General features: G+C 43.9%; 1 protein-coding gene across 1 annotated transcript in view; it reads right to left on the reverse strand.

The window, feature by feature from the left end:
- Window positions 1-5,919: 5,919 nt before the first annotated feature.
- Window positions 5,920-14,457, reverse strand: part of MYOF (myoferlin) — a 157,856-nt gene continuing 149,318 nt past the window's right edge. Inside the window, 5 exon segments of the mRNA XM_032609332.1 lie at window positions 5,920-6,482; window positions 7,422-7,569; window positions 7,943-8,052; window positions 9,993-10,183; window positions 13,576-13,675. Coding sequence (XP_032465223.1) covers window positions 6,444-6,482; window positions 7,422-7,569; window positions 7,943-8,052; window positions 9,993-10,183; window positions 13,576-13,675 — 588 coding nt within the window. The 3' untranslated portion in view covers window positions 5,920-6,443.

Genomic DNA, 14,457 nt, shown 5'->3' on the forward strand with positions numbered 1-14,457 from the left:
ATGTGTTTGTGGTAAAAAATACGTAACATAGAACTGACCGTTTTTAGGTGTATGGCTCAGTGGCATTAAGTACTTTCACATTATTGTGTTATCCTAACCCTTCCCACAGAACTCCCTTCATCTTATAAAACTGAAACTCCGTACCCGTTAAAAACAACCTGCCCTCCCCCATCCCCTGGTCCCTGCAACCACCATTCTGTACCTCTGCCTCTATGATTCTGGCTACTCCGGGAACCTCATATAAGTGGAACCATATAGTATTGGTTCTTTTGTGTCTGGCTTATTTCACTTGGCAGGATGTCTTCAAGGTTCATCCATGTTGTAGTATGTGTCGGAATGTCCTTCCTTTTTAAGGCTGACTAATATTCCATTGTATGTATAGACCACATTTTGTTTATCCGTTCATCTGTTGATGGACACTTGAGTTGCTTATACCTTTTGGCTACTATAAATAATGCTGCTGCAAACCGGGGTGTACTAATATCTGTTTGGGTCCCTGCTTTTAATTCTTTGGGGTATATACCCAAAAGTGGAATTGCTAGATTATATGGTAATTCTATGTTCATTTTTCTGAGGAACTACCTTAGCATTTTTATCTGCTTTCTCTCATTAGGAATATGCAGTTAGAACTTGAAGGGGAAAATCAGTATCATTTTGGACAGTGGTGATTCACATCCTTTCAAAGGTGACATTTCAAAAGCAGAACACGTCTGTCACCTTCTGGCCCATATGTGTGTGGCTTTTCCTGTCCTACGATGATGATGATGATAACTAGAATATATTGAGTGCTTATTTTGTGCCAAGTTCTGTTCTAAACACTTTTGCATCTTCTAAATCATTTTATCTTTGCAAGCATTCTATGGAGATCATTGTCTCAACTTTATAGATGAGGAAACTGAGCCACGGATAAGCAGAACCATAATACAATGCAGGGATAGACAAGGTCATTTAATTCAGCGCTTACTTTCACAAATGAGGGAAAGGAGACTGGAGAGGAGATACCCAGAGTCACAGTGTTACATCGTGACCGAGCTAGGTGAGCTCACAGGCTTCCAGACGTCTGGAAGCCCCTGGCCCCATGCTCTTGCCGCCTCTAAGACAGGATTCCATCTATTCATTTTGTTTATCCCGTTGACCCAGGTGAAACCTCATCTGAGCGGCTGCCGTGCTGCACTGAAATCCAGCTGGATATTCCTGGTCCTCCTCTTGATAATTGCTGGGGCAGGACTTCACTGAAATATGTCGGGGGGAGGATTACGGGTTTGGCTCTAGGATTTTGTGAAAACACATGGAAGTAGCACATTAATATTAGTCAGGGACTGAATGGGCCTTTTTAAGAAGTTGAGATAAATTTTGGCAAAATCAGGTTGCCCTGAGAAGCATTCAATTTACTGTGAGGGAGTCACTCAAAAAAATTACAATTTTTCTTTCTTGTTAAGTTTATTTAAATAGTAAAAATCTAGAGTCTGCATCTCCTGCAAAGTTGCACCCCTGAGGTTCCGAGCTTGACCATGCGTATGGCGGGCCTGTGTTTTTCATTATGTTTCCTTACTTGTTAGGCTTTGCAGTTAGTCCGAGTTACACGTTTCTCTGGTGTTTTTCTTGAACTTCATGAACTCTGGCATTTCATTTTGGGGATGTATATCTAAGGGAAAAGCAGCCTTCCTTTGATCTTCCTTGGGACCCCATTATGTTTAACCTGAGAAAGATTAGGGAGTTGCCATTCAACGCTGAACACACACAAAACTCAGCTGCCAAGATGGTGGGTGCTTAATCTATTTACAACGTCGACTCCATCATGAACTAATTTCACATCAAGCTGACTTTGAAAGGCATTCTTTGGAATGGAATTCTCATCTGCCTTGGGAGGCTACATGCATATGGTCCAGAGTACTGAAGGCATTGACCTCACAAAGAAATCTGTTTAGCATGAAATATTTAAACTGTAGAGGGTTTTTAAACCTTGAAATCATTGTCAACGTTGGTTCCCCATCTGGTAGTCAAGTTGTACTTTCTCTGAACTGAACAGCCATTTCTGGAAAGCACCCTCACTTTCTAGCTGTGTTTGTAATAACATCTGCTCAACGGTGGTGAGACAAGTCAGTTCCAGTCTTTGGACAAACAATCCTCTGAGCCTGGGTGAACTCCGAGGGGCAAGGAGCTGCCACTCGGCCAGCAGCTGGAAAACCAGACCACTCCACTCCCCTCAGCTTCCTTTCCAAAATGGGTTTCAGAACTCTGCCCATAAATAGCTCTTTAAAGTAACATGCAGGGCTAATTGTGACTTTTCCCCCCCTCCCCGGCCTGAACATGAGAAAGGAAGAACAAAACAAAATCAAGCGTTAGCCTGTCAAGATTTTCAGTGCCCTGTCACTCTCAAGACATTGATGGAGATTTATTTTCCTAATGAAGGCTCCAGCGTTAATGGTGGCACTTGCTAGAATCAGTTAGGACTAAGTGTTATTTAATTCACAATGAAGCGACAATCTGACTGGGCTGTGATTAGTTCCAGCTTTTAGCTATCATTTATAGGTCACCAGGCGGCTAACAACCTCAAATGAGGGACCATTATCTTTTGACAAGATGAAGTGTTTTCTGGGGGGGATGGGAGGAGGGGGAGGGGTGCCACCCAGAAAACCCAGTTCAATATTCTCTCTGGGAATTACTCATTCCTAATAGGGCTTCGCCACCACTTACTCAAAGGAGCTACACTAGTGAATACCAGTTAGGTGTGCTGAAGGCAAAAGAGAAGACTTTCCTCAAAGCCATTCATGTATCTGCTCAGCAGCTACTTGAGTGAGGCACTGTGGGAGAACGTGTTGCGGGGGGTACCTGGAAGGAAGGCTGATATTCAGCCTGCACATTTTGGTATATGGCTGTTCTAGTTTTTTACAGCTGTTCTCCATTTTGATGGGGTGAAGCATCTGTTTGGATTGGTCGGTGCCAGTGCCATAATGATGGTTAAATATCCCGAATAACAATCTTGTCTGGAACCCTTTTTCACTTTGTTGATGGTTTGCCTCGCTGTGCACTTCTTAGCTTCTTTTAACCACAGTGCTGTACCACTAGTGGGAGGGCTGTCAAGAGGAGCATGGAGCTGAGATGGTCAGGTAACGAGTGACAGTAGCAACCCAGTGTGGCTCTATGCTGATACCAAGGACAGTGTGTATCTTCTAGAACATGTGAGAACATTGTCCTGTTAATATATGAGACCATGGTGAGATCAGCCAACAGTTCTATTCTAAGCAACACAGAATCGAGGGGAGCAAGAAATGGTTCGATAATGGCAATGCTTTTGGGCATTTAGACAATGTTATACTGCAGTGGGACTGTCTTGCCATTATTGCTGAGTTGTGCACTGTTGGTGAGACTGTAAATTGCTGTAGACGCTATGGAAAAAAGTATGGAGCTTCTTCAAAAAATTAAAAATAGAGCTAACCTATGAACCAACAATTCCACTTCTGGGTATTTTTCTGAAAACAAAAGCATTAATCGAAGAAGATATACACACTCCATGTTCACAGCAGCATTTTTCACAATAGCCAAGATATTGAAAGAATCTAAATGTCCATTGATGAATGAAGAAAATGTGGTATATATACACAATAGAATATTATTCAGCCATAAAAGAGTGGAATCTTGCCGTTTGTAACAACATGGAGGGACCTTGAGGGTATTATGCCAAGTGAAGTCAGGGAAAGACAAATACTGTAAGATCTCACTTATATGTGGAATCTGAAGGAAAAACAAAACAAAACACAAGCCCATAAGTACAGAGAATAGGTTAGTAGCTGCCAGAAGGGGGTGGAGGGGTGGGAGTGGGTAAAATGGGTGAAGGGAATCAAACAGTATGAACTTCCAGTTATAAAATAAATGCCATGGTAATACGTACAGCATGGTGAATATAGTTAATAATACAGCATTGCGTATTTGAAAGTTGCTAAGAGAATAGATCTTTAAAGGTCTCATCACAAGAAAAATAATTGTGTAACTATGGATGGTGTCATGTTAACTAGACTATGGTAATCATTTTGCAATATATACAAATTTGAATCATTGTGTTCTATACCTGAAACTAATGTCAGTTATTTCCCAATTTTAAAAAAAGCAAATAAATACAAATATTGAGGTGAAATTTCCAGACCCCCCAAAAAAAGTTAAGAGGAAAAGAACCCCTACTGCCTGGGTTCAAATTCCAGCTATACCATTTATTAGCTGTGTGACCTTGGACAAGTTACTTAACGTCTTTATACCTCAATTTCTTAAAAACAATTTTTTTTTCTTATTTTTTTAATTGAAGTATAGTTGATTTACAACATTGTGTTAATTACTGCTGTACAGCAAAGTGATTCAGTTATGTATATATTGTGTATATATAATATTTATATATTCTTTTTTAAAATATTCTTTTCCATTATGGTTTATCATAGGATACTGAATATAGTTCTCTGTGCTATACAGTAGGACCTTGTTTACCCATTCTACATACAAAAGCTTACATCTGCTAACCCCAATCTCCCACTTCATCCCTCCCCCAACCTCCTTCCCCTTGGCAACCACCAGTCTGTTCTCTATGTCCATGATTCTGTTTCTGTCTCATAGATAGGTTCATTTGTGCCATATTTTAGATTCCACATATAAGTGATATCATATGGTATTTGTCTTTCTCTTTCTGACTTACTTCACTTAGTATGATAACCTCTGGTTGCATCCATGTTGCATTATTCCATTCTTTTTTATGGCTGAGTAGTATTCCGTTGTAAATATGTACCACATCTCCTTTATCCGTTCATCTGTCGATGGACACTTAGGTTGTTTCCATGTCTTGGCTATTGTGAATAGTGCTGCTGTGAACATAGGGGTGCGTGTATCTTTTTCAATTAGAGTTTTGTCTGAATATATGCCCAGGAGTGGGATTGCTGGATTGTATGGTAATTCTATTTTTAGTTTTCTGTTTTCATACTGTTTTCCACAGTGGCTGCACCAACTTACATTCCCACCAACAGTGCAGGAGGGTTCCCTTTTCCCCACACCCTCTCCAGCATTTGTTATTTGTAGACTTTATAATGATGGTCATTCTGACTGGTGGGAGTTGGTGCCTCATTGTCGTTTTGATTTGCATTTCTCAAATAATTAGCGAAGTTGACCATCTTTTCATGTGCCTATTGGCCATTTGTATTTCTTCTTTGGAGAAATGTCTATTTAGGTCTTCTGCCCATTTTTGGATTGGGTTGGATTTTTTGTTGCTGTTGTTGAGTTGTATGAGCTGTTTGTATATTTTGGAAATTAAGCCCTTGTCAATCGCATCATTTGCGAATATTTTCTCCCATTGTGTGGCCTGTCTTTTCGTTTTGTTTATGGTTTCCTTTGCTGTGCAAAAGCTTTTAAATTTGATTAGGTCCCATTTGCTTATTTTTGTTTTTATTTCTATTGCCTTGGGAGACTGACCTAAGAAAACATTGGTACGATTTAAGTCAGAGAATGTTTTGCCTGTGTTCTCTTCTAGAAGTTTTACAGTGTCCTGTCTTATGTTTAAGTCTTTAAGCCATTTTGAGTATGTTTGTTTTTGTGTATGGTGAGAGGGTGTGTTCTAACTTCATTGATTTACATGCAGTATGCCTCAATTTCTTCAAGGGCAAAATGGGATTAATGTTACCTACTACCTTTATAGGATTACCTTGAGGACTACATTAGTTAATATGTATAAAGCATTTAAAACAATGGTGTGCATGGAGTAAGTACTTTAAATAAGTGTCCGTTTCTTATATTAGCCTCAGTTTGGCCCACTGGCCAAGCTTTGGCAGCACACTGATAAGGGGTTTATAGCCAAGTGGTATGCCCTGGCATGCCACCCACTGAGACCCAGACTAGAAATTGCCTCCTTCCCAGCTTGGCCCACAGCTACAACAAACAGGTATGTGTCAGAGGCAGAATGTTTTTATTAGGGTTCATCACAGAGGAGGAATAGTCTCATGACATTTATCCATACAAAATATAACCACGGTTGCAGGCATAAATAAAAATTCCTCCACCTATTCTAACTACTTGATAATGCAGAGTCCTTTTCTGTTGACTACAGATAAAGAAGTATATGCAGTCGAGATGTAGAAATTTTCAAATTTGATTTCAGCAATTTCCAAAAATTGAATTACAGAACTAGGACACAGACAAAAAAGATGATTTTTAAATGGAACCAGCCACCTTGCAAAATATTCTGAAAAAACATGGTTAAAACTTTTAATACTTCAAAAGATAAAAATGTTGCTTGTTGGCCTGACGTGGACTTAAAGCCTCTGGGAAGTGGTGGGCCTCGGTGAAGTAGTGTAACGTGCCCCTGGAATCTAGTCTCAGACACAAACAAAATCCCTCTCGGTTTTGATCTGTAAACAGAGACAGGATTCCCTCATTGCTGGATGACTCTGGAAAAGAAGCCCTTGCTCCCATTATGCATTTGGCCTCACAATCTTCATTGACAGATAGTTCTGAAAAGGAAACAGAAAGAGGGCCATGTATGTATATAAATTAGGGATTCTCAGTCTCGGTACTATTGACATTTAGGACCAGATGATTCTTGTTGGAGACTGTCCTGTGCATTGCAGGATGTTTAGCAGCATCCTTGGCCTCTACCCGCTAGATTCCAGTAGCCCTGCCAGTCATAAATGGGAGTCAAACGGGAGGTTCGTCAGTGTGCCTGGAAGTGCCTTCATTCCTCCGTTCGAGGAATTTGTTGAGATAAGAAGTATATGAAGTCGAGATGCAGAAATTTTCAAATTCGATTTCAGCAATGAAGGCACTTCTAGGCACACTGACAAACCTCCCCTTTGGACTCCCATTTATGACTGTGGAGATTAAGGGAGATTTGAGGGGGAGGTTATGTAATGTGGCCCTTAAAGAATGAGGGAGGTTTTAATAGACAAAACATGGGCAAAGGAACAGCCCTGGCAAAGGCATCTTGGCAGGTAAGGGCAATACTTGTCTGGGGAGGCCAGCTCTCTAGTCTGGGTGGAGTTCAAGGTTTGTGTAGGCCCATAATGGGCCCAGGATCTGTGAAAATGGCAGGAGTTAGGATGCAGGATGGTTTGGAACAAGAGAGTCTGGAGGCAGGAAGATCCGTCAGAAATGCTGGCTGTGGTTTAGACACACGTTCATAAAGGCCTAAGGGATTGCTCCTAGAATTCCTGAGAACAAAGTTTTTTTTTTTTTTTCAAACCGTGAGGTTCTGCCTGTAATTCATGAAACTGTGAGAATGTAATCCTTATCACAGGACACAGTACTCTAAATTTTCCAAAGGTTGATGGGTTGTAACACCACAACTGCTACATAGGTCATTTTACCCGATGGCAAAGAAGGCAAGTACCAAGTGAGATGACCAGCCATAATTCACACCCAAAGAGCCAAGACAAGAGGCCAGGGGCTCATACCGGTAAGGAGTAGAGGAGCACGGCCACGAAAAGCAGCACGATCAGCAGGACCAGCAGGCCGACGATGACCCACTTAAACCGCCGCCACACGATGAACCTCATGGTCTTGCATGGGTTGCTGAACCAGAGGAAGGAAGTTTCCGGCCGGCTGCATTGCAAAGAAATGGTTTTACCTACCCAACTCAGGAGGGACAGATATTTTATACCTCCGAGCATAATAGTTTAAAGAATGATTAACAACATTTTATAAAGTCAAGAAAAGATATTATTCCCCTTAGTTGGCTGAGAGAGCCTTTAACCTTTTATGGCTTTCTAAGATGCCGAAGACACACTGGACTCTGGTTTCATGGGAAGGAGAATGGTTAAAATGAAGCCAGATCACCAGCCTCTCCCTCCCCCATCTCCCTTGTTCAGTACAAAATTCAGACAACAGCTAATCCATTGCATTAAGGCAACTGGAAGGGGGGGGGGGGCTTTCAGACTGCAGGTGTTTGGGGATCAGAACAAAGAGGGTCTCTCACTTTGGTGGGTCCAGCTTGGGGTTCATGTTGGGTTCATCCCGTCCCTTCCCGGCTGGCCTCTCGTCAGCCTCCTTCTCATTGAGGACTTCCAACGTCATCTCCACTTTCCCCTTCAGTAAAGCAGAACAGGTTAAACACATGACATCACGTTTCACAAATATTTTCACTTCGACCCAAGGAGTATTCCCCGAGCAATGATTTTTATTCTTGTAAAACAATCCTTAGATTGCCTTAAATGTTCCTCAAGAGATTTCATCACATTTCCTCTTCCATGTGTTTCTGAACCGACTCCTTGTGGGAAACTGAGAGGACAAATTGCTTTCCCTCCTCCCTGCTTTTCAGTCTCTGGATCCCCATCATTCTTTTTTTTTTTTTTTTTTTTTTTTTTTTCCCATCATTCTAACTTTCCCACATCTGTCTCCTTGCCTGCTCACATACCTCCCTTTGTAACTTTACTTGGACCCGGAATAACCTGAAGATGGCTGATAACAATAGCTAACTTTTTTTTTTTAATTTATTTATTTTTGGCTGCATTGGGTCTTCATTGTTGGTTCTTCGTTGCTGCGCGTAGGCTTTCTCTAGTTGAGGCGAGCGGGGGCTACTCTTCGTTGTGGTTCGTGGGCATCTCATTGCGGTGGCTTCTCTTGTTGCAGGGCTCGGACTCTAGGCGCACGGGCTTCAGTAGTTGTGGTACGTGGGCTCAGTTGTTGTGGCTCACGGGCTTAGCTGCTCTGCAGCCTGTGGGATCTTCCTGGGCCAGGGCTCGAACCCGCGTCCCCTGTATTTGCAGGCGGATTCTCAACCACTGCGCCCCCAGGCAAGTCCCACAATAGCTAACATTGACTGAGCATTAAGTGTGGGCTCCAAGAGAGCCATCATGCTCCCTTTGGTACCCCCACTGCGTGGAGCAGTGTTGGCACTTAGTGGGCACTCGATGTACACTAGCTGAAGAAATGCATGAGTGAGTGAATGAATGAATGCTGCCTCCCTGTTCACAGGTTCCTGGCTGGTGCACTGGGCACCGCGTAAACCTTACAATTTGAGAGCTTCCGACCCTGACGCTCATTTAGGCGATGGAGCAGAGATGCCTCCTCTGTCGGTGAGTCAAAGGTGGGTGTCTGACTATGGCAAGGTGGTCCTTCTTTCTAAGCCTGTTCTTCGAATCTATAAAATGTAGGTAATGGCTGCTTTGTGGGTTTATCCGCAGAACTAAATGAGGTTATGTACAAACTACCCTCTAGCGGCAGGACGCTTATAAGTGTTTTCCTGTGCCAGGGGTAGAGGAAGTGATGGACTGCAAAGGGCACAACAGAACTTTTGGGGTAATGGGAATGTTCTGGATCTTGATTATGGTGGTGGTTTCATGAGCATATACATCTGTCAAAATTCATCAAATTGTGCACCTTAATTGTACTTTAAGTGGGTGCAGTTTATATAAATTATACCTCAAAGTTGTTTTAAAAAACAAGATTATGAACATAAGGCATTTAGTATATTGTCCGGTTTATAATAAGTGGTGTAAAATATGATTATTAATAATACATAATGAATTTGTGACAGGGCATGGTAACCCGCACTTTTGCTTCTACATCAAAATTATCTTCAGTTTTCCAAATGTGCTTGTAACTTATGGCCTTCATGTTCATTGGATGTCAACACTCCCTGTTTCCTCCATCTTTAAAAAAAAAAAATTTTTTTTAAAGATGAGGACAGCTCAAATTTGAAGTTTCTTTTTCTGTACTGAATTGGACTGGAAGCTCAGCATAAATTAGCATTCCTGGTGGAGGAGAGTCCTAAAGAAATACAGTGCAACCATTTGCGTTCCCGGTTTTTTGACAATTCCAATCCCTCTATCTTCCACTCAACCCCAAACATATGCTAACAGCGTCTGCCACCTTCTCCTATAATCCCAGGTACAAACCTTTCCCCAAACTTAAACTACCACCAATTTAACCTCCCTTATCTTATCCAGAGCAAATCTACTCATAAAGGGCAAAACTAAAGGAGAAAAGGAATAAAGGAGCCTCAACCAGGAAATACTCATACATACAGCCATCACACGGGAGCCATCTTTATCTGCATAGCACGGCCACCATCCTTTCATGGACTTCTGTTCAAAGAGAGAGGCGGTTTTCACTTTAAGGGGGTTCACGGCTTTGAGGTCAGGAATCATGTCCAAACTGCATTTCTCTGGTGATTTTGCTGGAATGATGCTGCGATGCAAATCGAGTTCCAGGAAACCTAGCCAAGGAAACATTAAACCCAAATAAATTTCAAGTGGATCAGACGTTGTTCACAAGTGAACAGAATGTACCTGTCAGAAGAGAGGTAGACCATGACTCTGAACAGGTGACAGGTGAGTTAGAGAAACGGACCCTGGTAGGCAGTTAAAATTCTTTCCAGATAGAATGAAAAGTGGCAGAAGTAGTATCTGTCCACTGCTCTGCATCTCACAGAGAACAACCCATTTAATTTCTCAGAGATAGGAGCATAAACAGAGTTCTTCTGCAAACACAAAAGAATTAAACATCTCCAGCCAAAATTTCCACTGAACTTGGAATTTGCTCTTATTGGTTCCAAACTTCCCCTAACATAGTCATTTGGCTTTGGGTAAAGAAAACTGGTACTTGGAACATGGGAAGCTCCATCGAACAGTCAAGTTCAAGTTTCTCCTAGCGTAACCTCAAAAACAAGAGCTTGGGAAGGAACATTGAATTCTCAACAGAAAGCTCTCCCCAGGAACTAGGAAGCCCAGCTCAGGGTGCCTGGAGAAGCACAAGTTTTCTTCCATGATGTGAGGCATTAACTCTTTTGTCGTTAATAACTGTCTTTAACTGACTGTCTTTGGGGCTTGGGAACTCGCAGGAAACCTCTCCTTCAGAAAAAGGTATGTGTGTGTTGGGCCATGTCTGTGGACTCCAGGGACCAGAGGTGGTCTTCAACAGTGGCCGCCGGGAGTAACAGGGAGGTTGTGGCAGATTCTCTATAAACTTTTAGGCTCAGACACTGCCCTTCCTCTTACAATGCATCCACGGCCCACAAGCCTTTCTGGAACTTACACCTGCTTTTATTTTGTCTCTCCTTTTGGTGATAACTGCAACCACTTGCCCACTAGCCATTTAGAAATAAAGTCATTCTCTTTATTTGTTATCAGACTATTTCATTTAAACTCCAAGGGAAGACCCTCTACTATTCTTTATGCTAAGTTAGCACACTACTGTGGACAGGGAATGTTGCCTGCCATGCCAGTAAACAAAGAATGTTGCCCATCATCCCAGTTCTACAAGGATCAAGACTGAGGCTGTGGGGTTCCCTGGCGGTGCAGTGGTTAAGAACCCACCTGCCAATGCAGGCGACATGGGTTAGAGCCCTGGTCCAGGAAGATCCCACATGCCACGGAGCAGCTCAGCCCGTGCGCCCCAACTACTGAGCCTGCGCTCTAGAGCCCGCGAGCCACAACTACTGAGCCCGTGTGCCACAACTACTGAACCCGCATGCCTAGAGCCCGTGCTCTGCAACAAGAGAAGCCACCGCAATGAGAAGGCCGCGCACCATAGCAAAGAGTAGCCCCTGCTCACCGCAACTAGAGACAGCCCACGTGTAGCAGCAAAGAAAGACCCAACACAGCCAAAAATAAATAAATAAATGGAAAAAAAAAAAAAAAAAAAGACTGAGGCTGTGCCCTGAGGGGAGTTCAGGATGGAGCAAGACAGGAAGCATTCTGACCTTTGGATCTGCCTCTAGATGGTTAAGATGCATACCTAAGGAATAATTTCCATGGGCCCAGGATCTTGTATCTCCACAAACACAGAAATGCACTAAAATCATTAACTTGAGATGTCTGCTCTTTGTGATTAGCAGTAATCTTTTGATGTTTGACTAACTTTTTTGTTTTTCCAGCAAAAACCTCTTGTGTCCTGGCTCCCCCCTTACCTCTTGGGAGACGTTCCTCAGAGCTGAGAGGCTGTCTCCTGCGCCGTAGTCCTCAGTAAGGTCCCCAAACTCACAACTTTTAGGCTGTACGTTTTTCTTCAGCCAACACTTTCACACTCATTTGTTTGTTCAACTCTTATTAAGAACCAGCTAAGTCAAAGGCACCGCACTCAGTGTCGTAAAGGGTAGAGGGATGAACAAGACACAGCCATTGGCCGCTGTGGGCTTTTCCTCTGCCAGGAAAGATGCTCTGGAAGCAGGGAGGTGAGCTAGGGGCTTCTGTAACAGCTGGCTACGAGAAAGTGAGGCCTGAACTGGCAAGTGGCAGAGATCATAAAAATAAGAAAATAAACGTGCATGATAAAGCAGGTTACATGGTTTAGGAAAGTGGTAGGAAAGGAGAGGAGGACCCACAGAGGACTCTGGGTGCTTCTGCCTAGGTGGCTGGGAGAGGCTGTGAACAGCAAAAGCGGTTCATGAGGTGAGCAGGTATGAGGTCAGGGAAGAAAGGCTGAGTTTGGTCCTAGTCACGATAAATTTGAGGTGCCAGCCGAACACAAAGGTAAAAGTTTCTGGTGGGAAATGGGGAATAATCATCGTGAGAGTTGCTTTTTTTCAAACTGAGATATAATTGACATAGAGCACTGTGTACGTTTAAGGTGTACAATGTGTTGATTTGATACATTGCATGTTGCAGTATGAGTCATCATATTTCTTGTTACTATGTGGCAGGCACGGTGGGCAGTCAGGCTACACCTCTAGGTCTAGGAGTTTTACCTCGTTGAAAGTGAGAGTTGAAGCTTTACCTTCAACAGAGGTGAGGGCTGGTAAGTCACTGAGGGAGCCTGGGGAAGAGCCGCAAAACCCCAGGGAGGGCAAAGGCCTGTATTTAAAGAGGAAGAGGAGGGCTTCCCTGGTGGTGCAGTGGTTTAGAATCCGCCTGCCAATGCAGGGAACTTGGGTTCGAGCCCTGGTCCGGGAAGATCCCACATATAGCGGAGCAACTAAGCGTGCGCCACAGCTACGGAGCCTGCGCTCTAGAGCTCACACATCACAACGAAGAGTAGCCCCCACTCACCGCAACTAGAGAAAGCCCGCGTGCAGCAACAAAGACCCAACGCAGCCAAAAATAAATATAATTTTTTTTAAAAAAAAGAGGAAGAAGAAGAAACAGAGCAGGCCAATGAGACACCCAAGGCCTGGGAGAGAGAAATAAGAAGACTGTGCTTTGGGGGGACCAGGGTGTATGCCAGGAAATGGAGGGGCTAGGCCGGGGTGTTTTAACAAGGGCCTTTTACCCCAGAGAAGGGCGGGGCATCAGGGGACTGCAGTGACCGCTGAGAGCATCGTGGAGGAGGAGGGAGCCAATTCTGAGGTGCTGAGAGCAGGGGGAGAGGTTTGGAAGTGGAGGTAAGGCTGTGGCATCCCTGAAAACAAAATCTGTGTCTTCCTAGCAAGATAGGAGCTGGTGCAAAGGCCCTGGGAGTGGCTGGGGCCCGCAGCGCCCAGTCACTGTGCCCACTTCTCAGAGGACCTGGGGCAGCGGATGGGCAGGCCACCCCGCTCCGAGGACATCCAGGCAGGGGGTGGGACCCCACCCCACAGTATTGGAGAGTTAAATAATTGATCCCAAGTTTTAATTGCTTTTACTAATATCAAGCACAATTTCTTAGAAAAAAGTATCCAAAGGTAGGCCTTACCCAAGTAGTCATCCAGAGAAAACTTGTCATTATCCCATATCTGAATGATCAGTTTGGGTGGGACCCGAAATTCAGTTTGGTCCTTACTCCAGAAATGCTCCTAAAATGCCAACAGGAACAGACAAACAAAATGACACTGATTACTGGATTCTTAACACCATCCCCTTGGGCCTCTTGAAAACTCAGCATCAAGGCATGGGGCCTCTTCTCTCCTTTGCATCCCCACCCGAAACCCCGCCCTTTGGCCTACCCCTCTACCCCAGGTGGACATAAGGCAATTGGGCTCCCCAGGAAATCTCAGGACTACCAGCTGGGTGACAAAAAGGTTGTCCCAGGCGATCCCCAAACAGAAGGCTTCCTGCCATGTTCCTATCAGTGTGACTTCCTGCTGCCACTCCTGCGGTTTGGAGAGTGATGACGTCTCGTGCCCTAAAGACTGCAGCCTGCCTACTTGATCCTCCCAAAGCCAAGCCATCCCAGGCCAGACCGAAATATCCCCTGCGGAGGAGTTACTTCCGCTCAGCGACCTCCCCGACCCCCCAAGGACGTCCGAGCACACTCATTTCACACGGAGGTGAGGAGATGGGGGCCCACATTTCACTCTTTTGTTCGTGCAGATTTAAAATGTCCTGGCGTTTCTGGCTTTTGAAAAATATTGCTGGGTTTTATATACCGTGGTCATCTAAGACCCTCAGATCCAGATCCCTCAGCCTAGACTCAGGTGGGGAGAGGATGGGATAAGTGTCCTCTAGGTTCTCACCTGGTGTCGCTGCTTCTGCCCAGACGGTATTAGCCCAGGATAATAATGACATCCCCACAGCCTGATTACACCTAAGTTCCTCTGGCCCCAAAAGAAAGGGAAATCCCCCAGTGCTTCATGAA

Source organism: Phocoena sinus, chromosome 16 (assembly GCF_008692025.1).
Source record: "Phocoena sinus isolate mPhoSin1 chromosome 16, mPhoSin1.pri, whole genome shotgun sequence".
Classification (NCBI taxonomy): Eukaryota; Metazoa; Chordata; class Mammalia; order Artiodactyla; family Phocoenidae; genus Phocoena; species Phocoena sinus.